This window comes from Taudactylus pleione, unplaced genomic scaffold (assembly GCF_031769625.1).
Source record: "Taudactylus pleione unplaced genomic scaffold, aTauple2 ptg000198l, whole genome shotgun sequence".
In the NCBI taxonomy this organism is placed as follows: domain Eukaryota; kingdom Metazoa; phylum Chordata; class Amphibia; order Anura; family Myobatrachidae; genus Taudactylus; species Taudactylus pleione.
In genome coordinates, this window is record NW_028284600.1 from 20,691,014 (window position 1) to 20,715,234 (window position 24,221).

Genomic DNA, 24,221 nt, shown 5'->3' on the forward strand with positions numbered 1-24,221 from the left:
GTGTGTAGGCACCTTTACTCTCCCAGTTCTGTAGCAATTTAAATATACAGTATTAGTTTGACAGAGGTCAGATGGTCTTAAATAAGGGAAAAGAAATTTGATTAACAACCTGTTTAATTTAACAGCACACAATATAATCTGATTTAATGACTGTTAGTCCATACACCCTCTACATCTTTTGTCTGGAATTAGATTTGTGAATCCAAAGTGATTTCACATGAAGGTGGACGTGCTTTGGGAGAACCTCATTGCCTCAGTGAAACAGTATATGTTTCAATATTGAAAAATATTTATTGCATCTCAACCTTCAGAAATAAATACTAGAAACTTTACTGATCCATTGTTTAATACGAAAGGCACACATTTTACGGATCACACTTAAGGGACAGGCGATCTAATCAAGGCCATAATCAGCAGCTCCCAAGTTGTCTTGAAAGAAGAGTGTGAAAAAATTAATCAGATCATCTTGTCTAGGAATAGTCTCCTTCACTGCTGGGTCCTGAAACATGAGACTGTACCAGGCATTCAGGTGTGGGTTCATCTCCAAATATCTACAGAAGGGGAAAAAAATAGTAAACCTTTTCACAAAAAAGTTCTACTCCCCCTTTTTTACCACCTATATGGAAACACTGTAGGCAATCATTTATTAATAAATTAGTATAATCTAGACGAGAGATGTGAGAGCTCGCATTTGTGTTTAAGAACAAATATTTCAAGGTACAGCACGGGATGTATTATGGGCAAAATTGCGGTCAACCCCCACAAAATGCAGTTTTGGGAGGTTTGACTGCATTTCTCATATGTACCAAGCTCTGAAATGTGATACCCACTGGGACCAATCTTCGGACGATATATATATATATATATATATATATGGCGTTACCCAATAGAAGCTTATGAGCTTCTTTCCGCATTACCAACTGAGTGGGTACCAATCGGATCCCTCCCAGCATTCCTTGGGGAGCGTGCAGAAGGATGCCAGAGGGAATTCTGGGTCATAAACCCGGAAGTCTCTCTATTGCAAAGGACAGATTTTATTGAAAGATTAGTATCGCATATGTACTGTAGGTACATACCATCATAATTAACGCAGGTTTGTACGGCATCGCGTATGCGATGCTTAGTACATCCTGTCCACTGTGTCTAAACCAGTGATGGACAACCTGACATAATTTAAGGGAAGCATGTGCGGACCCTCTATCTCTAAAAAGGACTGCACATTCGCCTTAATACCAATAAAGAGAAAATGACCCAACCATGGCACTCCCACATCACTTATACAACACGCACATCACATGCTCCAAAATTCCACCACATGCCACTCTGACTTCATCACTTGCAACAAAATACCCCCACATGCCCTAAGAGCCCACTTGGCATAAGCTTACACCACAAGTGCTGTACTCCAAATCTCCCTTACATGCCATTCAAAGCTCTGAACATGCGGACCACACCAATTCGCCCATGCCACTTTGACCTCCTCATATGCAACACACCTCCCCGAATGTCACTCTGAGCACTACAGATGTCAATCAGATCTTGACACATGTCACTTAGAACTCCACTTGCCACTCAGACCTCCACACATGCCCCACAAAGCTCCCCACATTCCACTCAGACCCCTCACATGCCACTCAGACCCCCTCACATGCCCCACATGCCACTCAGATCCCCTCACATACCCCCTTATACCATTCAAAACCCCTAACATGCCACTCAGATCTCCACACATGCCCCACACATGCCACTCAGACCCTTATATGCCCCACGCAGCTGCCAACATGCCATTCAGATCCCCGTATATACCCCATAGACCCGACCAAATGTCTCTCCATATGCCACTAAAATCTCATATATCCACACATGCTGACCAGATCTCCTTGAATTACACTGTCTGATACAACCCCCCCATGCAACTGAACTTCCCACATGCCTCTCAGGCCGCCACACATGGCACTCACCTTTCAAAACTTATAAATGCAAAATCAGAACATAATAAGTCCCAACCACTTCTGTGTAAGATCCACTCTTTTCAATGTCCATAAAACTAAAGATATGAACTATGCACTCAGAACTTCCCACTTGCCACTCAAATCTCCCCTCGTACCACCACTCACTGTTACTACCCACGTGCCTACTGACAGTCTAAAATACTTTCCTTCTCAGCTGGAGCATGCAGGGGAGAGAGAGCACACTGCACTCAGTCCTGATTCCATGGAAGTGGATAGATCCCCTTCAGTTTTTGTACCCTGACATCATCAGCTGCTGTCCAACATCATTCCCTACCATCCACATGGGCATAGAGGGGGAATATAAGCTTTTGGTGAGCGTAGCGAGCCACTGTGCCTGATGTGTGGCTTGCAAAGCGAGCCTGTGAGGGGACAAGTTTCTTCTCTAGGTGGACTATTTGAGCAGGGAACCACACTTCCGCCCTCACTCTACGTCACTTCCAGGTATAGAAACTGAAGGGGAAATACTATATACCTTTCCCTGATTCCATGTGCAGAGTGACTGATCTCTCTGTAGTTTGCAGAGGAAGTCACATGATGCAGAAGCCAACGGATCCTGTTCAGGCAAATTCTCTGCTTGACTGTCTGAAAGTCGCCTCATTACACACTATTTCAGATTTCAGCAAGTTAGCAGATAAAAGAAGTGATGTTTAGTAAGGCAAACCCATGTTGGTTCTTGCTTACTAAACATTGATGCTTTAAACCATACTTACTGACTTTTCCTCACTCCTTTCTGGGAGCAGCCGAAGAGGACCAGCTGCTCTCAGCTTCGGGGGGGCCAGACTATAGCCGTCATTAAGCCCCGCCCCCTTTACAGGAACACACTCACCCTGCGCGATCCATGTGGCCGTGCTGAGGGGGTGGGGCTAATGTCAAGATTTGTACCATTTAGCTCCGCCCACTCCCTACGGACCCGCAAATTTTGCGGAAAATCTACCCATCCTGCCCACTTCACTAGGAAGTGTGTGGGATGCAGGAGATCTGTCTACTATTCTGGAGGGTGCGGGGGGTTAGACGCAAAACTTTGGGAGCCTCCCACGACTCCCGGGAGAGTAGGCAAGTAGGCTTTAAACTTGCCGATATATTGGAGTTTTCAGTATCCTGCATTCTATCACATTTGTCCCTATCCCTCTGATCACAGAGCAGTGAAATGAGAATATTCAATTATAAACCAGGGGCCTGATTGGAAGTCCGAACCACGAGTCTTAATATACCGCTTAGGCACAGAAGCAAACTTACGCATTTGTTCTGAGTCAAAAGGATGTTGGCCGGATCTCTCATTGTGTGAAACTGGCATTTCTGGGTGGCAACGCTGGGAACGGACGCATGAGATCCATCTTGTGGGAGCGTTATGAGAGTATTGTGGGCGTGTAGCTAGAATTCAGCGCTATTTTGAAGTGGGTGCAAAGTGAAGTGAAGCCTGTTTTTGCCAGATCTCACTCAGCATGGGGAACGTATAAGTGCCAATACTATTGATGGTGGATGCGGAGTGTGCAGTGTGGTGCGGCTTTCTGCTTGAGCCATACGGATACTCGCATTAGAGCACTGTAATACCTCTTTTCCACCAAAAACCCAGGTGCGACCTGGGTTTTTGGACATGGTTCCAACCCTGGTCAGACCCAGGTCAGACCCATTTACACTGCACCTTTGATCTGGGTTACTCCCAGGTCAGCCCTGTTCACACTGAACTCAGGGCTGCCCTGCTAAACCTGTGAGGTCATAAAAAGTGGGAGGTGACTGCTCCACAACCACCAATCAGCTAATTTTAGGCATGATCCAGATTAGATAACCTGGGTTGCACCGTTTACACTGCACCATTACCTGGGTCCATCCTGGGTCCAACCCTGGTAGCTACCTGGGTTGGATTGCAGGGTCACTTGACCCAGGTTATTTTTCAGGGACCCTTTTACACTGAGCTGCGACCCGGGTAGACCCAGCAAAAACCCAGGTTTTTGCTCTGGTGTAAAAGGGGTATTAGTTAGTAAATATGGCTACCGCTGAGTTGCCCACCTGCAGCCCCTTTGCGTCCAGCTTAGAATCAGGCCATGTGAGGTAATTCTAAAGATATAGATGTAAAAATAGTTTCCTCTTACGCTTTAACATCACAAATGCTGAGCCACTCAAAAAAGGGCAAGATCATGTAGTCAATCATAGACACAGATTCTCCGCTGAAGTACGGGGTCTTCCTTTTAGCCAACAGCTGAAAAGAAAGAAATCATATACAGAAGTTGGACTTCGATGTAAAAGCTGGGTACACACTAGACGCCCGGGCAATGTTGCCGATGGTGGGGCGATTTACCTTTGCCCCGGACCATGTAAGATTGCCGGTACACATTAGAAGATTTAATGAACGACGGAACTATGGGGGTCATTCAGACCCACTCGCGAGCGGCAGTACGCTCGCAAGTGGGTCGGTGTTCCCCACTACACATGCACACGACGGAGGGAGCTCCGTCGTGCGCATGCGCGAGACCCGGCGAGCGAAGGACTTTCCTTCGCTCGGAGTCTCGCACCAAAGGGGGCGTGCTGTCGATGTTGATTGACAGCACGCCCACTTTGGTGGGCGTGCCGGGGACATGCCTGCCAGACGGAAGCGTTCCTATGGGAACGCCTACCGTCCGAAGCCGGCCCCACTGACATCACTAGTGATGTCAGTGGGAGTGATTTTGGCTCTGATAGAGCCAAAATCACTCCAGGGCTTGCGGTTGAGAAACCCGACCACAGGGTTTCACTCGCAAGTCCGATGGTTGCGATGGTCAAGACCATCGCGACCATCTTGTTGGACTCTTGTATATGCTGTGGGTGGTGACCCACAGCTATACGAGCGTCCAGGAGGACGCTCCATTTTAATGGAGGTGGGCCCTGATTCAGAGCGAACGCTCTGGTCAGAGCGTCCGGCTCTGAATCAGGGCCAATGTGTCATTCCGTCCTTAATTAATATGCACTGCAGGCAGATCTGAAGATGAGATGAATGACGCATGGGAGCGCGCAAATAGTGCATACACACTGGACGATTTGTTGTTCTGATTCGCCACAAAATGACAAATCGTCAATACATCGTCTGGTGTGCAGCCAGCTTTAGAACAACATTGGTTTTGATCATTTACAGACAAGACAACCTGGATTACAGAAACGTTTATGCAAAAACTTCCAAATTAAGGGTATTACCCATATTGTACATGGTACTAGCTGCATGGTAATATCGATACCATATAAGTATGCAAAACAGATAGACTTTTGTTATCGGCGCTAACAATAATACACTGCAAATCTGGGTGTATTTAGCATGGGGGTTTTGTTCAACTTTTGATCAAAACATTTAAGCTTTCAGCAAATCGTTAAGTGACCCTACAGTAAGTGTGGGCATACACTATACAATTATCTGTCAGATATCTGTCCAATCTGGCTGGTTGGAATGAAAATCTGGTAATGTATGGGAGCAAATGACAATCCATTATATGGTTTTAAACACTGGAAAACGATTGTTCAATTTGGTTAAATTTGTTTTATTTAACCAATTTGGCTGAGCGTTTATTTTTGTCTGTTTTCCAGTGTTTGTGAACAAATGTTCAATTGTCATTTGCTCCCATACACTACCAGATTTTCATTCCAACCAGTCAGATTGGACAGATATCTGACAGATAATTGTATTGTGTATGCCCTGCATAAGTCTCTGCAAGTCTACACTAGCATATATGCCCAACACACCATTACATTGCAGGTAAATGCTCTAAACTCTCAGATACAGAGGGTAACATCCAGACAAGGCCCCCCAGACTTCCTTTGGCTAGTTGACACAGGAGTCTGGGTAGATACACCAGGGAGGCCACTGATTGCTTTACCCGTGGCTGTGATACGCGCCAAGCCGGTGATGTCACCATTCCCGCAGACTCACAGTAACATGAAGAAGTGTTTCACAGTTTAAGGGCTTAAGTTATCTTGTTCTACTTTGCTAGTTTTGGACTACACTACAGCCCCATTGTTATAAATGCCACTTGTGGAGTGATACCACTGTGGCTTTGTTCAGGCATGAGGTTATGCTGGGAGGTGTGTGGTCATTGAGAAATAATGCACCGTCATGTGACTCAGTGTGTCCAATCATGTTAGTGGGAGATGATGATAGATAGATAGATAGATAGATAGATAGATAGATAGATAGATAGATAGATAGATAGATAGATAGATAGTTACCTCTTCAAGTTTTGTGAATTTCTCCAAAAACTGTGCCTTCAGATCAGTTGTATCTTCATTATGCTTCTTGGCAACAAACAAAATCTTGTACAACACAGATATAATCTGTACAAAACAATATACAGTATTAGTATTTTAGGATGTTGCATAAAACCTTCTTGCCCTTGCCAGAATGCAGGCACTGGTACAGTATGACGGTTAGCATGATACTTACATTATGTTATTGGGATCAGCAACTGCTTTACCGGCATCTTTACAGTATTTGCTGACCCCGCTAACATGATGTAAGTAGCATACTAACCTTGCTGGCATACCAGTGCCTGACTCCTGGGATCGACATGGTGACTATTGATCTGGCACAACCATAAATAGGCGATTGGTATGATTTGTTTATATAGACTGCAATAAAATCAAAGAAAGGAAGAAAACAGAGTTTTTTTTTCTATGGAACACATATAACCTTAGAAAATCACTTCATTAATTGTCAGAGTTCCAGACAGAACTAGTGTTGGTGGGATCGGTATTATAACTGTAAAGATGCATAACAGTATTAAAAATGTATATATACTGTACAAAAATAAATACATGAAATATAGGCAATTTAAGATCCATATTTTGGAACATAATAATAATAATACTAATAATACTAATAATAATAATAATAATAATAATAATAATAATAATAATAATAATGTGTCCAGAAACACTCTCCAGAATGCCATAAGTATAATCCAAAAAGTCTAAAGGTGCCCATCCACTTGCAGATGCGGGGACGACGGCACGATTACAACATCATAATTGTGCCGTCGTCTCCCTAGGGGTGAAGTGCATACACTGAACGTTCAGACGTTCAGTGTTTGCACAACAATCATCCCCGAACATGGGTAACCTGACGACGGTCGTCAGGTTGACCATCATGCTCGGGCAATGATAGATGTCAGAAACGACCAGCGGGCGCACGCCTCGCTGGTCGTTTTAGACATTTAAATGCCCGATTTGCAGCCGATAACTGAACGGTTGCACGATTACGATGTCTTAATTGTGCAATCACTCAGTATTATCGGCAAGTGGATCAGCACCTTTAGATTTAATGCCCTGAATATGTTCAGCTTGAGGTAAGGGGTGGTGACAGAATCCTCAAATTAGCCAGAAACATACTGTAAATTGTTACTCTCCTGGAATTTCCAAGATGCTCCCAAATTTCTCCTGCACTCCTAGGACAGAGAGGAACCCTCCATGATCCTGTCCACTTAATAGTGAAGTGTGTGGGGCAAGGGTTTGATGCAAATTACAACTTCATGGCTCCTCCAACCATGAGGTGATGCCATTATAATGCAAGAGGTGGAGCCATTTAGATGATTAACATATACAGTACGTATTGTGTATATGTTAGATTACATACTACATGGCCAAAAGTAAGCGGACAACTGTACATCATACCCATATGTGCTTGTTGAACATCTCATTCCAAAGCCATGCTCATTAATATGCACCTGGTTGAACCTTTGCTTCTATGACAGCCTCCACTCTTCTGGAAAGTCTTTCTACTAGTTTTTAGAACTTGGCTGTGGGAATTTGCACTGATTTAGCCACAAGAGTATTAGTGAGCTTGGGCAATAATGTTTAGATAATAAGGCCTGGCTTCTAGATGGCAGTCCATTTCATCACAATGGTGTTTGATGGGAGTTGAGGTCAGGACTCTGTGGAGACAGTCACGTTCATTCAGACGAACTTGACAACCATGTTAATATAGACCTTGCTTTGTGCATGGGGGTATTGTCATGTTGAAAACAGAAAAGGGCCTTCCACAAAATTATTACACATAACCCTCTAGAAAAGAGGAACTACACATCCCAGCATGCCCTGCCACAGTTTTGCTATTTGGGCATGCTAAAACTGTGGCAAGTCATACTGAGATGCACACAACAGCTGGGATGCTGCAGGTTGCCTAGTCTGCGGATCGGGCTAACATAACGTCCACATCGGCAAATGTGTACCCACTATAGACGACCATGCCTGCTCCCACAGGTCATCCATCTGGGTCGTTCTGTTGACCTGCATGAGGAACAAACAAGCTACCTACTCCAGGCAGGTGCATGGAAACGGTGCTAGACATAATGGGCGGTCCTGCACCGGATTGTGTAATGTTTACCAGCTGCCTGATATGTCAGCCCATCCGGCATCGCATCACTGGGTACAAACATTGTTAAGTGTGTACCCAGCTTAAGTTTAGCAGCTGCGGATCTGGGGGGATCACGCGGGGACAGCGGTGGCGCATGCATGGTCACACTGTCAGCATATTTACTGCAAATAATACCCTGAAAAGTGTGCAAAGAGGATTCGCAGGGACAGAGCTTTCTCGAGAGCGCTGTCCCAGCATGCAATATTTGATAGATTGTTGTAATGTATTCAAATATTGCATTGCGCATCCTGGCGAATTTAGCAGAAGCACCGATATATCTGCATGATACAGTATGTCGGCATTGGCTGTGCAATCTGAAATGTCTGAATGACGTTGTTCACAAATATATCGGGTCAGGTGTACACACCCACCAATCCTTTACCGATAGATCGTTCGATCAAACAATATATCTAGTACTGTGTACCCCGCATAATACAGTACTGTGCAGCTTGTCCATTTATTTTTGTTTTTATCAGTCAACAAATGAAGAGTTAACAGATTTTTTTATTATATGAATTCAGATCTATAGATATAGATTTTCCTGTGTGTTATTTCTGTATGTAGATGGTGTTCCTGAAAGCACGGAGTTATACGGGCCATACATCAGTGCTGCGATTCCCCAATGCCGATCTATGACCAAAAACACAGTTCCACGGACATCGATGATCGGCGCTCCTTTGGGATAACGGGGGAAAACCATGGGCCTCATTCAGCAAGGATTGCAACTGCTAAAGCGTACGCAGATGGGCGATTGTTGTGTACTGTGCATGCGTATGCATTGCCCATCGCATGCGCGAATGCCTCACAGCGATCGTGACTGCGATCAGTCAGTACGCAGACCCATTGCAGAGTGATTGATAGGAAGTACCGTTTGGGGGTGGTGACGCGGGGTAGTCGGGCAAGTGCAAGCGTGCCAGTGCGTTTCAATGCCATTGCAGGGGCATGCATAAATTAGCCATTGCGATGACCTCCGCAGTCTGAGGTCTCATAGATTGCATGGTTGTTAGCAATTTAGTAGTAGGGTCAGACCTGCTTTAAATATGCAAGTGGCTCCGATGTACTTCGATGGTGCCGATGTTTTGGCTGGATTGCAAGGTTTTATGGATGTGCGAGAGGTGAAGTGAGTGGGTGTCTGCATGTTGTGTGTGTAAGTACTTTGCGATTGCACATATTAGTATACTTTTGCAGCAGAACTGCGTACGCGATTGCAGCCGCGACCGCATCAGCGATCCAAGCAGAATCAGGCACTATGTTCATAATCCCCAACTTACCGATCCTGATCCTTTTGTGGATGAGATCAGCGAATAGAGGATTTACAACATATTGGATTTTCCCAATGCCCCGGCAGAAGGGGGAATTGGGGTAATCCATTGTAAATGCATGGGCCCCTTTAGTTGAATGTTGTTCCTTGCTCTGCACAGATCTCTCACGCTGTCTATGTTGATAATAGCTTGAGCAGTGTGGCAATCTTTATGATCAGGTTTGTAGCAGTATTCTGTTATCTAATGCATTCCATAAGACACAAGTGTTCTTTACTGCAATAATGAATGATGAAAGTTCTGCACAAATGCAGAATTCATCAATCTCTGCTCAGATGGGGGCTCGTATCCGTGTCCAACAATCTGAAGCCACGGAAGCTGGAGATGAAGGCATCCCTGCACTGGTCACAACGGTAGAGTACATTCTCGTGGCTTAAGGTAATATACCTTTCTTTTTATGTATATTTTTTTCTCATCGCTCGTGCCCAGTGCTGTGATCCCTTTCTTCTGTGTCTCTTAGAGGCTTGGAAAAAGAACTCAGGGCCTCATTCAGACCCACTCGCAAGCGGCTGTCCGCTCGCAAGTGGGTCGATGGTATGCACTGCGCAAACGCACGACGGAGGGAGCTCCGTCGTGCGCATGCGCGAGACGCGACGAGCGAAGGACTTTCCTTCGCTCTTTGTGTCTGTTCAAAGGGGGCTGTCGATGTTGATTGACAGCACGCCCCCTTTGGTGGGCGTGCCGGGGGCGTGCCTCCCAGACGGGGGCGTTCCCAAGGGAACGCCTACCGTCAGAAGCCGGCCCACTGACATCACTAGTGATGTCAGTGGGAGTGATTTTGGCTCTGATAGAGCCAAAATCACTCCGGGCCTTGCGGTTGAGAAACTCAACCGCAGGCTCCGGCTCGCAGTGGCGATGGTTGCGATGGTCAAGACCATCGCGGCCATCAACCTGCACGCTCGTATAGGCTGTGGGTGGTGACCCACAGCTATACGAGCGTCCAGGAGGACGCTCCATAATTATGGAGGTGGGCCCTGATTCAGAGCGAGCGCTCTGGTCAGAGCGTCCGGCTCTGAATCAGGGCCTCAGTTTGACGTGAGTTAAATTTGTGATAATCAGCATATTTTATTTTAAGTTATATGATAAGGGTTAAAGGGTTGTTAAGTTAATGGTATTGGTAAGTTAAAGTTTTTGTACTAACCAATCATCAATCACCTGTTTTATATGTTGTTATATGTTAGATATGGCTGAAGTATGAGAGACATTTTGTCTGTGTGAATTTATCTGTCAGAACTGTGTCTCAAAAGAGTGTTGTCTTTTTGCTATTGGGAACAAATGGGGACTAACTTTGACTTATGCTAGGCATACACTACCAGATAAAATGTCTGTCAGACCGACAGACATTTTATCTGGCCGGCTGCCAGCCGCAGATGTCGCCGGCATACACTGTGAGATTTCTCTCACAGTGTATTCGGCAGACATCTGCGCTCCGCCCCCGGGGGAGGAGACATTTCCCTGTTCCTTCCGTAGGAAGGAACACAAGAAAAGTATGTCTGTCGGCTGCGCTGGGCATACAGTGCCCGATGCGGCCGACAGTTTACCAGGAAATATCGCATCGGACGGGCATGCTGGACAATCCAGCATGCCCGACCAATATTTAACCCTCGGTCGCCCCCCCACATACTACAATTATCGCGGCGATCCGCCGATATCGGGCGGATCGTCCCGATAATTGTAGCGTGTATGGCCAGCATTAGTAGCATGGTGTATACTAGACTGAGGGGTCTGTTTACTAAGCAGTGTTAGGAGACAGAGTGAAAAGTGATAAGAAAGTGATAAGGTGCCAGCCAATCAGCTCCCAACTGTCATCTTGGCTGGCACCTTATCACTTTCTTATCACTTTTCACTCTGTCTCCTAACACTGTTCAGTAAATAGACCCCTCTGTCCTTGGGTTCCTTGTGCTGAGTGATGCACCGATGTGGTTCAGGTGTGAAAGAGGCGCGGTGGGTCAGAAGGCATGTCTTGTTCATTGTTTGTTTTGTCAAAATCATGATGCTAACTTGTTCTAAATGTGTTTGCATAGTCACTTTAATATTACCATTGGATTTAAGTTCAGAGGAAGGGGGTAATGTGTGGTATGTAAGAGAAGTCACATCACTGAGCAAATTTGTATTAGGATTAGACGCTGAAGCTTTAAGTACAGGGTATTGATACACTTACTTGTGTTTGTTGTCATTTTTGGGTTTCTGAGCACCATATTGGGAGACCCTGGGATAGTGTTTATCAAGAATTTGGCACCGATTCACACGCACTGCCAGACTCAGATGAGCAAAAATAATATAGCATTTACGGAACTATAATATAGAGAGGAAGTTTTTTTCAGTGTCTCTGATATATATCTCTGCCAACATAGGGCCTGATTCAGAGCCGGTCGCTATTTGCGGTCTTTCGTTCAAAAAAAAGGGGTGGCTATTCAAATGAACCGTTCGCTCTTTGCGGTCTGTTCACGCCTCTAGGTCTGAATGAGCGAACAAAACTTGCGGTCATTTTTTGGGAAACTATGCCCCCTGGCCGCTCGCATCCTACGTCATGTCCGCTATTTATTTGATTAATCGAGTACATCGACCAGGGTATGAACTGCTCGCTATTCTTGTGGTTGGTTTTTGCTACCACAATTTTGCGAGCAGTTCTGGCTATAAAATAACCCAGTGACGTGCTCAATGACGCTGCTGTTTTAATTATGCACACCCATAAAACACCCGTTTTGACCTTTAAGCACGCCTGCGATCGGATCTCCACTCCCCGTTTTCAAGCACCTTCCCCTGTTACCACCCACATACGCCTCTTTCTGTCACTCAAATTATCAGGCATTCGCTATTTTGCGAGCACATGAATTTCGGCCGCACTGACTGGTTCGTGCATGCGTATAACGATCCATACGCATGCGCAGTTGGGCAAACATCGCTTGGAGCGAACGAGCGGCCACTTAGGAGCGGCTCTGAATCAGGCCCATAGTGTTTGTCCTGTAGGTAATCATTGATTGTGAATTGCATTGCCTGAAAGTAGCTAGGTTTCTGGATCTCTTCTGCCATTGCAATCTGGTGGTAGAAGTGGAGGATATTTTGCGTATATTGTGTTTTAAGTACTTTAGTAAGGGGATTTTAAAGATTTTAAAAGTGAGTGAAGTACTTTCCTGTGGACGCACAGGCGGGCTGCTCAGCGAAGCAGCGAGAGTTGATATAGTGCTGTGAGAGACAGTGGGCTAGCATATTGCTGAATGAGGCAACTAGCCGAAGGAACCTTGTAATTAGGGTTTGAGTTGTATACAGATTTGCCGGAAGAGAGGCAGTATACGTGAGTTGAGTTATTGTAATTGTTGTTGTTAGTGATTGAACAATATGGGTAGAGATAATTCCAAATATCCTAAAAATTCAGTTGCTTATTACATGGTAGAGAGATATGGAGATAACTGTGTTAAGTACTTAAGACCTGAGAGTGCTTCTAGCTTTGTTCCTCCCCCGTACAATATAAGCATTATAAGTGATACACTTTTTCCATCTCCTGTACCTCATACCTCCTTATATCCTGTGATATCAAAAGGGGAGTTTGAGGTAAGGAACTCAGAGCCAAGTCTAGGGAATCAGAAGCTAATTGATGACATTGAAGATGATGTCTGGTTTTACCATATGGCATCGATGTTCACCATACCTCCTGAAAGTAATGTACAGAGTGGTGGCTTGAATTCTGCTCATTCGCAACCTACCTCTAAACATTACTCAAACACACCTCATGATGTTGCTATGAGGCACATACAAACTCCTACTGACACAGCTCATACTCTATATTCCCCTAGTGATACATCAGCCTCACCACATACACTGGAGCCAAGTATATCACAAAAGTTATTTACCCCATGGATATGCTCCCCCATTTTGGATCTGGGGAAGTCCCACAGCTACATAATACAAGTACAGTATCACACCTAACAGTGACACCCTGGGTCGGACTCAAGAAGCAGTTTTGGATGACCAAGCGGTGATTGATAATACCTGGGTGACCCAGGTGACATCTATACCAGCTTTAAAAAGCTTCCCAAACTGGTGTCTTGGCACTGAACTCATGTGATACTTATTCAGATGCTGTCCAAACAGACACTAATGACCTTGCAGATCCACAATACACACCACTTTCCAGTTAAAATTCAGCTCAGTTGCAGACATTATGGAAAAAAAACATGCAATATGTAATTTGCAGGTACAGACACAAGATTTCAATATAAAGGACCCCATGAGCAACTAAGTTCTGCTATTACAGAGTGAACCCCAAAATTATGTACCTGAAAATTTGGTTATGGCAGATTTGCGCACATTCTTACATGATTTTCCACTGTCAAGTTTACCTCCATGTTATGCATTTATTGAAATGATTTAGGCACATGGACTCTCCTGGGAGAATTTGAAATCTTCAAGGTTTAGAAGTTACTTGATTTAATTGACAAAAAAATAAAAGATAATTATGAGACACCTTCAGAGACTTTTGAACCAATAGCACAACAAACTTTTAATAGTGTATTTTGGTATGGGACTAATTGGTATACAAATATTAAACATATTCCTCAGAAATTAATATTAGCGTTTGTCAGAAAGTAGCCAGTGAGATAAGACGAGTATACACCTCATGCTCACCTACCCTTAAGACATTAGTACATGATATGGTCCTTAAATCTTGGTTCATATTATTATCATATGTCCTCATGTTAAATAACTGTATTTTGCATTTTACAGGTACCTATAGTTGAAAACTATTTAAAAGACTCCATGGAGTATTATAAACCAAAGCGTTTCATTTTTTTTCTCTCCTTTTTTTTTCATTTTAAATGATCATGATCAGTTTTTCTAAATATATCTATAAAAATATATATTTTTTAATTATCTGTTTTCTGAAAATGATGATAACATGAGTGTTTTTTTCCCCAGAACTGAAGTAACTATCACAATTTTTTTTTCCCCAGGATGATCAAACTCTTTTTATTTCTTGTTTTTGAAGTACAGAAAAGCCCTAGTCCTTACTAATATATTAGATATGAACAAAGAAGTACATCTACCTCTTGTGTAACACTTCCCTGCTAAAACAGACTTTGAGCAAATGCTATGTTTGAATAAGAATGTTTGCTTTGTTTGTACTGTTTAAATATAGTTAATGTTTCACATGGTTCCAACATGAAAAAAAAAAATATATATATATATATATATTTGTCTCCAACAAAGACCTACTGTATAAGCTAACTGGTTCTTTGCTCCTAAAGGAATTACTTTATCACCCTGTTATAACTCTATAATAAACAAATCCTAGCACACTACAACACTAGGGGGCCTATTCATGATGTTAATTATCGGGGTCCCAATGGACCCCGATAATTAACATTCTAATTCGCCGCAGCCACCAGATCAATTAAGCATTGCTCCGGCGCGGTGGCAGCTGATATGAAATCAGCTGTCCCGCGAGCGGCAGTGAATCTTTTCACTGCTCCTGTCAGAGCAGTGATGGCAGTGCGAATGCGTGACCTACAGGTCATGCATGCGCAAAAGAGCCCCAACGTCCGGTGGAAGGAGCCGGACAGGGGCGGGTGGATCCAAAAGGATCCCTTCTCGAAACCTGGACCTACTTCCCATAGGGAAGAGCGGGTTGCGAACCCCAAGTGGGGGTATTTGCCATCTGAAGATGGCGAATGCCCCCGCAGCCAAGCTCCAAAAATATAATATTTTCGGAGGTTAATGAATTCTGTCCCCATACTAGTGTTTGGGGACAGAGGGCCATTCCGCAAACAGAAGGTAAGAAGGAGATATCTTTGATACTAGTGTATGGGGACAGCGGCCAATCCGCAAACAGAAGGTAAGTAGGAGATATCTGTGATACTAGTGTATGGGGACAGCGGCCAATCCGCAAACAGAAGGTAAGTAGGAGATATCTGTGATACTAGTGTATGGGGACAGCGGCCAATCCGCAAACAGAAGGTAAGTAGGAGATATCTGTGATACTAGTGTATGGGGACAGCGGACCATTCCGCAAACAGAAGGTAAGTAGGAGATATCTGTGATACTAGTGTATGGGGACAGCGGACCATTCCGCAAACAGAAGGTAAGTAGGAGATATCTGTGATACTAGTGTATGGGGACAGCGGACCATTCCGCAAACAGAAGGTAAGTAGGAGATAGCTCCTGCTTCACCTTCTTAATGAATGGCCCAAATACTTAATTGTCACAATTGCAGGTGAAAATGTGCTTTTTCACCTCCTTTTGTGACAATTAAGTGATAATGAATAGGCCCCTAGAGATTCAAAGTATTAGGTAAGAAGTATACAATGTCCTATTTAAAGTGAGTGTATCCTCTGTAACCCAGTCCTCTTGTCAGTACACATAGATTTATGAATATTCCCTTTTCATGAGTACTACAAATAGCATAAGTCACTTCAGCAGTGCAGGTCTGTATGCTAAATGGACACCTCAGGGCCCCCCTTCAAGGGCTGGTCTGCGGCTCCACTCTCCACCTCCATGTCCAGGCTCACTAACATTGCTGGTTCCTGTCAGGGGTCTTTAACCAGCACCAACATCCGGCTCTCAGACCGTTACCTCAGACTCACTCTCCCTGACCAACTGCCACATGTCTGACCACCTGACTCCTGACCTCTTCAGCAGCTGCAGAGGCTGCTGGGAATTGTAGTCTGTCTGTGTAATGAAATGCACATGTACTGTATGTGTCAAATGTAATACCTGATCTTAAAAATATATAGTATATTGGGTAGACCAGTGCTCTCAAACCTTAATTGAGGTGTGAGCTACTTTAAAATAAATGAAACCCTCTGAAGAGCTACTAAAATTGCAGAAAAACAAAAAATGGTAATAACTGATTAATGCATTTAATTATTACAGTGATATGTTGTAGTCTGTAAATAAAATTTAAGCACAGGCACATTTCACTGTTAATTACCGGCTCCAAGCAGGTACGTGCATTAGAGGAGCAAAAGATATAGGCAGGGCTGCTGTGTGATTTTCCGGCAGGGCTGGGTGGGAGTCATTCGCTCCGCAGTAGCGTAGACATTGTGGGTGGAACCACGAGGAAGCACGTCAGGTGATTGCTGTAGAGGCTGCGGCAATCACCTGATGTGAATCCCTGTGGTTCCACCCTTGGCATCAATGCCATGGGGGAGCACATGTCAGAGGTCACTTCCTCCTAGTTGACTCAGAAGTACTGCAGCTAGGTGAGCTACCAAAATTAAGACCGCAAGCTACCGGTAGCTCGTGAGCTACAGGTTGGAGACCACTGGTGTTGACAGTCTTTAATATCTTAGTTGATCAGAAATATATTCTATGTTTAATTCTGCATCTAGTAGTTTAATATATATATTTTGAGATATAATATATTATGTGGATTGGAAAGGGATGCTGTGTTTGTTTATTTTGGTTGTGTGTGACAGGATTGTCACAAGGGGTGGTAAGAGATTAAATCAGAAAAAATAGATTATTCCTACAAATGAAACAGCAAAGCAGGCTGCAATAAGAAGAATTTTATACTCCTGAAAATAAAATGTGTGCGTCACTGCAAGGTTTTACATCTGTAACTTGTGAAAAATATATTAGTCTTATTTTAAGTAAGAAATCTCCTTGTGGAAGGTATCTGGGAAAATGAGAGGGGATGACCAGTAACACCAAAATCACTACTACCTGGCCTGGGGGAGAGAGCCAAGACTGACTTCTTACAGTTTCCACCCAGTAGAGATGTAAAATATTTATTAGATATTGTGGTGTAAAGTATTAATTATACAGAAAAAACTTTTCAAGTTATTGTAATTTTAGTATACTATGATCAGGGTGAACATTTCACAGGGCAAATATTTCAGGGCACTGCACCTACAAGCCACTAGAAACGTAAAATAAATTGTCAAAACTCACATAGGATATAGGAATGAATTGGGTGAATGTCCTACCCAAGTCTTGCATAGCATCCGGGTTATTCCCAGGTCTCTATAAAATTAGTCTCCATATTAGATATTTTTCAGGAAATGCCCACATTTAATTTTAGGTCCAGAAGACAACCATGATACACTACTACTACTACTGTTAAACAAGCAGGTTTTATTAATACTGCAGAGCATTGTCTCCTCCCAGGTCACAACCTGCCATGACGTAATGCCTGGTGAGTGTGTGTATAGTAAGTACATTTTCTATGTTCAGGATCATGTATAGATTATACCAGGGGCTCCTACCACCTCCACTGCAGTAAAGGTTGCTAAGAAGCCTACCTGGATCCATGCTTCATAGTGTAAGAGAGTAGCTGACCCGGCATCTTCCAGCTCTCGACCAAGAGGCACCAATGAGGAGGCTGATCTGACCCCAGCTTTGGATGCACTGTTCAAACAGTGAATAAGGAAATAGCTTGGTATGGTAAGGGGGTAATAGAGGAGAGTGGGGCAGGTGAGGCTGTCCTGCTCAACCCAAACCCACAAGGAAGAAAGAGGGTAATAAATCTTTAGAACTTAGAATTTTTCTAATAAAGTTGATTTTAGAAAAATGAATAGTAGGAATTTTAACTTTCCAATTGGCTGGAGATCTGGAGTCAAGTGCTGTGGTAAGCAGGTAGCAACTCCCACCTATGGTTCCTACGTGATTGTTGACACTCCATTACCTCACTATCATGAAATAAAAAAATAATAATACATTGCATAATCATTATACCAGTTGTTATCTGAAGTTCCCTATTATATATGTAAATATTGAATCCCTCCAATAGGTTCTTACATAAATAGAAGAAACCATTATGATATTTAGAGCTGGTAAAATTAAACCTATACAGATAAATTTGAAGGTTTTCATGTAACAAAATATAAAATAGAAACACAGCCAAGTGCATACAAAAAACACTGCTGAAATATTACAGGGCAACCTCTACATCAGCCATTGGGAAATACTGATAATTGTATAGAGGAGGAGGTCCAAGTTAATTTTATATATATTGATAGATATTTACCAAAGGGTATATTTTTGGTATGTGGGAATAGTGCTTATTCTTACTTTCCATCTAATTCTTCTGGGGTTTGTTATCTAAGGACTGACTTTTCTTGCAGCTCACATCAACATAACCTCCTTAATGTCTTCAACACGAGGGAAAAGGTCATTACTTTCAGATTGTAGGTCAGATTTGCCTGTGCTATCTGATGCACAGTATAAAGCTTTGGGTTTCTCTTTATTGGGGATCCCAGGTCTCAGTGTGTATAATACCAGGGTCATAAATAGTATTCTCTGATTAATCATGAATTAAGAGACGTTAGAGAAGGAATGTTAGGAAACAGAGTAGTCATAGATTACTAGTTCCTAAAAGCAGGTAGCGGATGTGAGCATTTCAAAGGCATGTGCTGTTTTAGTATTTTGGATAATTATAATCCCATTGAGAAGAAAATAAAACAGTTACAAGACATACAAGAAAGCATGCACCAGTATCAAGGCTGGGATGCTTTTGGATGGATAGGGAAAGGTACAGTATAAATAATTGGTTTATGCAAATTTCACATTTCGTCATGATGGGTTTGTTAACAATTGCTATAGTATACATATGTATAAAGTGTTTTCCCACAATGATACATGGACTCAAGAATGTTTGTACCCCAAAACCAGGATCCTCAACTATCTATCTTATGACCACAAAGCTTGTTCTGTATGTACCCGCAATATAAACTCAGCTTATACATATTACTTTTCCCCCCAATATTTTCTGCTTATATACTTGCATGCAGACAAACCAGCCGCTGAAATATATATGGTAACAAGGCTTGTGCCTCAATCCAATGAAGGACTGAAGAATCTACAGTATTTACTGTCGCAAATCTCCAGGTTTTCACTGACTCTGGCGCGGGTGGTGCGCTCCACACCATTACCAATAGTCCTGCATGACGAAACCAGAGCATGTACTATGTCCCTATATCCTCATTTCCTTTTCCTATCTCACTTAGGAAGATATTTAGAACTGTGTAATTAGCACCATTTTGATTTAAGTATTTTAGGTGTTAATTGGCATTAACAAGCAGTGGAATTGTTTATGTTAAATAAAAGTCAGTATTGACTGAAATAAAGGAATTATTAAGGTTTGATTCTAAAATATGTATATGTAGCTTTTACAGTGATTCTGATTGATATGGGTTAAAAGTCTTTTATAATCGAAAAATAAGTCATAAAACAGACGTTTTACTCTGGACTACGTGATATGTGAAGTTAGATGCCTGTCAGACTGTGACGTGATACATTTGAGTCTATTTTCATGTTTGCTTAAAGAGATAACCCCAACCTTTTGAGAAGACTTCATCTAAGATGTCATGATGACCAGGGCATACGATGTCAAAGATCACAGTAGCATCATCTGACATTAATTACTTATTCACTAAGAATTTGAACCCCGTTACATGCATTATTGTATATTGTCATCACCCTTTCCTATGCATCAACCTATCAAATATCTCAATTGTAATATACATGTAAACACCCTCTTGTTAATAATTTTGTAATTTATAGCTTTTTTTCTAACCTGGAGGGTATGAAAGCAATAATGTTGTAAAGATTAAGTTCTACTTTGTACAGATCTGGTATGTTTAATTGGGTTGGGTATGGAATCCCGGCGGTTGGGATGCCACCGGTCAAAATATCAACAGTGGCACCCACACAGTCAGAATCTTGACACCCACAGGTAAGTACTACTAACGCTAACCTCTACCCCTCTTTTAACCCTTCCTCCCCGATGCCTGAACCTAACCTCCTTCCTAAACCTAACCTCCCCCTACCCACATTCTAAACCTAACCCTCCCCCTTATTGGCTAACCCTCCCCCTAGTGCCTAACCCTAGCCCCTAAACCTAACCCCGATTACTTGCGTACGGGATACCGGCAGTCAGCATTCTGGAGCCGGGATCCTGACACTGTTGGGTTAACAGCCCCGGTATTTAGCCTGTCGGCATCCCGCAATCCAGGATGCTGAGTACATCCCATTTATTTGCCTCTTTTAGCCTCAAATAAAAGGATTTAACTAATTCCAGGACTGCTAACAGTTCATGTTTTCCAGACCACTTTTAAAATGCAAACGTTAGTAATGAAACATCTGTGCACGCGCTAGTAGACCTGGAAAACATGAACTGTTACAGATCCTGAACTGCTGTACAACATGGGAAAAACATACCCACAACAAAAACCCTGATGTTGCCCACACATTCGGCCATTTGGTGTCACAGATGCATGCTTGGGATTTAACAAATTGCTTAAAATCTACTAAACATTTATTACCCATAATGCCCTTCAACATTTTTTAGCAGAGCTCAAGAACAGGAAGAAACACTTGTGATAATGTACATATGACACATCACTGAAGTACAGCTATTATTTACTTTTGAACAATGGGTTTAACAGATCCAGAACATACTGTATAGATTTTGTATGTAAACATTTTGGCCCTTTATGTAGCTCAAGCATGTGAATTAGGTAGGAATACTAAAAAACAGACACTTCTCTCCTTACAGCACCCTGGTAGGTAGGAAGCATCACGACCCCCTATCTCCACTCTACAAATATAAACAAAGCCCCCAGTAACTCCTACCGTGGAGAAATACTCCAATAGTATCTTCTCTTGGGCCTTTATATAAGGGTCTGCTGGAGTCAGCTTAGTCCCAGGAAAGGCTTCATCCAGATAGTCACACACGATGGGCGATTCATATATTATTTTACCATCAGAAGTCTCGATAGTAGGCACCAGACCCAGAGGATTTTTCACAAAATACCAGTCAGGCTTGTTCTTTAAATTAATGTTCACAACTTCATGCCTAAACAAACACAGAAATAAGAAGTTTTTGCCAAATCAAAATTGTATAAAAGATTGAGAGGACATGTTTTTTCTTTTAAATTATAAAGCAAAGAGCCTGCATCGCATGCCGCAGTCGTGTCTGCGACAATGCCGCTACAAACTCATCTGTCCGACTCAGAATCATACTGTATACAGAATGCTAGCCCAGAGGCACCCCCCTTTATCAGATTTTGAGAGTCAGCTCTTGGTGCTAGAGGACCCCAATTAAGCTCACTGGAAGCATCGCTCAGGATAGTACACAGAGCGCCATCCTACAGCCGGCTCCTAGATATATTAGCGGAAGTTTGGTGGAGTTTTTTGCTGTACATAGGACAAAGGACTGATAAAGAATTCATACGGCTTATACATAAAGGACCTGTGAGGTTTTGTCAAGTAAAGCTATAAAGATTCATACAGTAGGTGCTCTGATTTAAAATCTACTATAGTAAACTCCTTCCTAAGTCCGCACAGTACAACTCATTATATTTTGCTATGGCAAAAGAGTATGGGCATTGACATTAAAGGGAATCTTAGCCTAAGGTTTTAAAAACGGACGACAGAGGTCCTGAAAATCTGTTATTTTGAAAACCTGCAGCACAATACATTTAACAGTAAGATTGTAATTGCTTTATAGAAATATGAAAACATTTAATTAGTACTTATTGAGAGCTAAACATTAAATCAATGGGATATGTAACTTATGTCTTACCTTATTCCCTTGGTAAGGAGGACAAATCTTGCTCTATGGGCATAGGGGCAGAATCTCATGCTGTAAAGTCGGATTACTCCTTCCGGTACTGGCCCTGGGGCATCACTGCCTGTAATAAAGAGCTTATGTACATTACAGACACATAGAAGAAGGCAACCTGCAGTATAAAGCCTTCTAGTATACTCTATGCACCCCTAAAATCATAATCACTATTAGGCAAAGAGAGAACTATATTTGCCATTAATTTAATCCCTTTGAGTACAAGAACTCCCTACCCAAAGGTATATATTGGGACTCCCCTACTGTCCTTGAAGAAGCACATCCCCCAGCTTGAAGAAGCACATCAATCACTTTGTCAGAGGCTCACTTACATTTTGGAGATTGATAGCTGCTCATTTTTTACACCATCAAAGAGAGGACATTTTGATTTGGATGAAGAACCTCTCCCTGGTCAACAAGATCTGACCTAGGTGGCAGTTACAGAAGCATTCCCCATTCCAAAACAAACCACAACAAGGCCAAAACACAAGGATTGCTATGACCTCCACTTCTTATTTTCCGATTTGACATGTTGTGCAGGCAATAAGAGGGAAACGAGGGAACGTATACCCCAGCTGGAAGTTCCATGCATGAAGAGTTGCCCAGGTGTCACTGTGAGGAGTAGAACCAAGCTACCTTGGTATTCCAGGGAGTTGCAACCAGATCAGTCTGGGGGAAGTCCAAAAATTAGGAACAGTAACCAAAGAGCCTCTTTGTGTATGGTCAATTCTCCTGGATTTTACTGACTAAGACAATAGGCTATTGTGTTGTCTTTGCCTGCACAGAAAGGGACATCAAGCATTTTAATACTATTGGCTCTACAGCTTCATACATGATGCTTTAGCATAGCGTGACTTGCACAACTTTTAAAAGGAAATGAGAACTCCAACATAAAAATATGTTGTGAGGAATATCCATTCTGGTTCTCAAATCGACAGACAGCAGTCTCTCAACCATGGATTCTTCCAAAAACGCCTTGGTCACATGATCAAGTAGAGATAAACTCCAATTCCCCAAAGTGACTAAGGACCTGATTCAGAAATGTACGCAAACCCGATGGTTGACATGCCGCGGCCACTTGGGGGAAGGGGTAGGATGGCGCTCCCTGTGTTTCCAGAAAACAAGGGAGTTGGCCCCATTTCCTGAGAGTGCTGAATCCAGTGTTTTGATTTGATCCTGCATCTTTAGATGCAGGCATCGGGTCTGAGATCCTGGCAGGGGGTGTCTTCTCCATTCAGACACCTACTGCAGGCATTCGCATAGTTTTGTACAGCAGCTGCGTTCAAAGATGCAAATACTGATTGTTGACAAGACTTTTCTCTATTAAAGACACGCTGTCTCATCCAATGTCTAGCTGCTGATCACATTTTGCCATATTGATGATCCAGTAGATATTCATTGATGGCCTCATTAGAAGTGCTGGCTCCATACTGTCTCAGGTCGATTGCTCCTGCTTCTCTGAAGTGCTTCTGAGAAGAAAGAAAGAACATATCCTTGTGGCCAACTATGTTTTTTCTTACTCAAAGAATGGAGCTCATCACTGAAATGAGAAGAAGTGCCTTCAAAATGAAGCTTGGAAAATGTTTTCTTTGTTTCAGATCTGCTGGCCATAGACGCACCCAGAGAGCTCTTCTGGTGATCATAGCGGAGCCATACTCCTTAAGGTGAATACAATTGCCTCCAGTGATAACTAACAAAGAAATGTAAGTGTTTTTTGTATGATCTCTTTGTCTGCATGTAATCAGGGAATTAGCCCAACCTCTTGTTCATTTGTATATATGTTAGTGTGTGTGTATACGGTATATGTATGTGTTTGTGTGTACACTGTATATGTGTGTTAGTATGTATGATATATAATATATTGCTATATATATATGTGTGTGCATGTTTAACACGAGACACTAACCTCGCCCCCAAGTGTCTGAACCTAACCTCCCCGCACCCTAAACCTAACCCCT

General features: G+C 42.8%; 1 protein-coding gene across 2 annotated transcripts in view; it reads right to left on the reverse strand.

Annotated features, from left to right (window-relative positions):
- Positions 1-328: 328 nt before the first annotated feature.
- The window catches only part of LOC148518914 (glutathione S-transferase omega-1-like), a 33,031-nt gene continuing 9,138 nt past the window's right edge, over positions 329-24,221 (reverse strand). For both annotated transcript variants that reach the window (XM_088477010.1, XM_088477011.1), the window contains exons 3-7: positions 22,225-22,333; positions 21,273-21,495; positions 6,201-6,305; positions 4,103-4,209; positions 329-551 (exon numbers count right to left, since the gene is read on the reverse strand). In XM_088477010.1, coding sequence (XP_088333136.1) covers positions 395-551; positions 4,103-4,209; positions 6,201-6,305; positions 21,273-21,495; positions 22,225-22,333 — 701 coding nt within the window. In that variant the 3' untranslated portion in view covers positions 329-394. The remainder of the gene's footprint in view (positions 552-4,102; positions 4,210-6,200; positions 6,306-21,272; positions 21,496-22,224; positions 22,334-24,221) is intronic.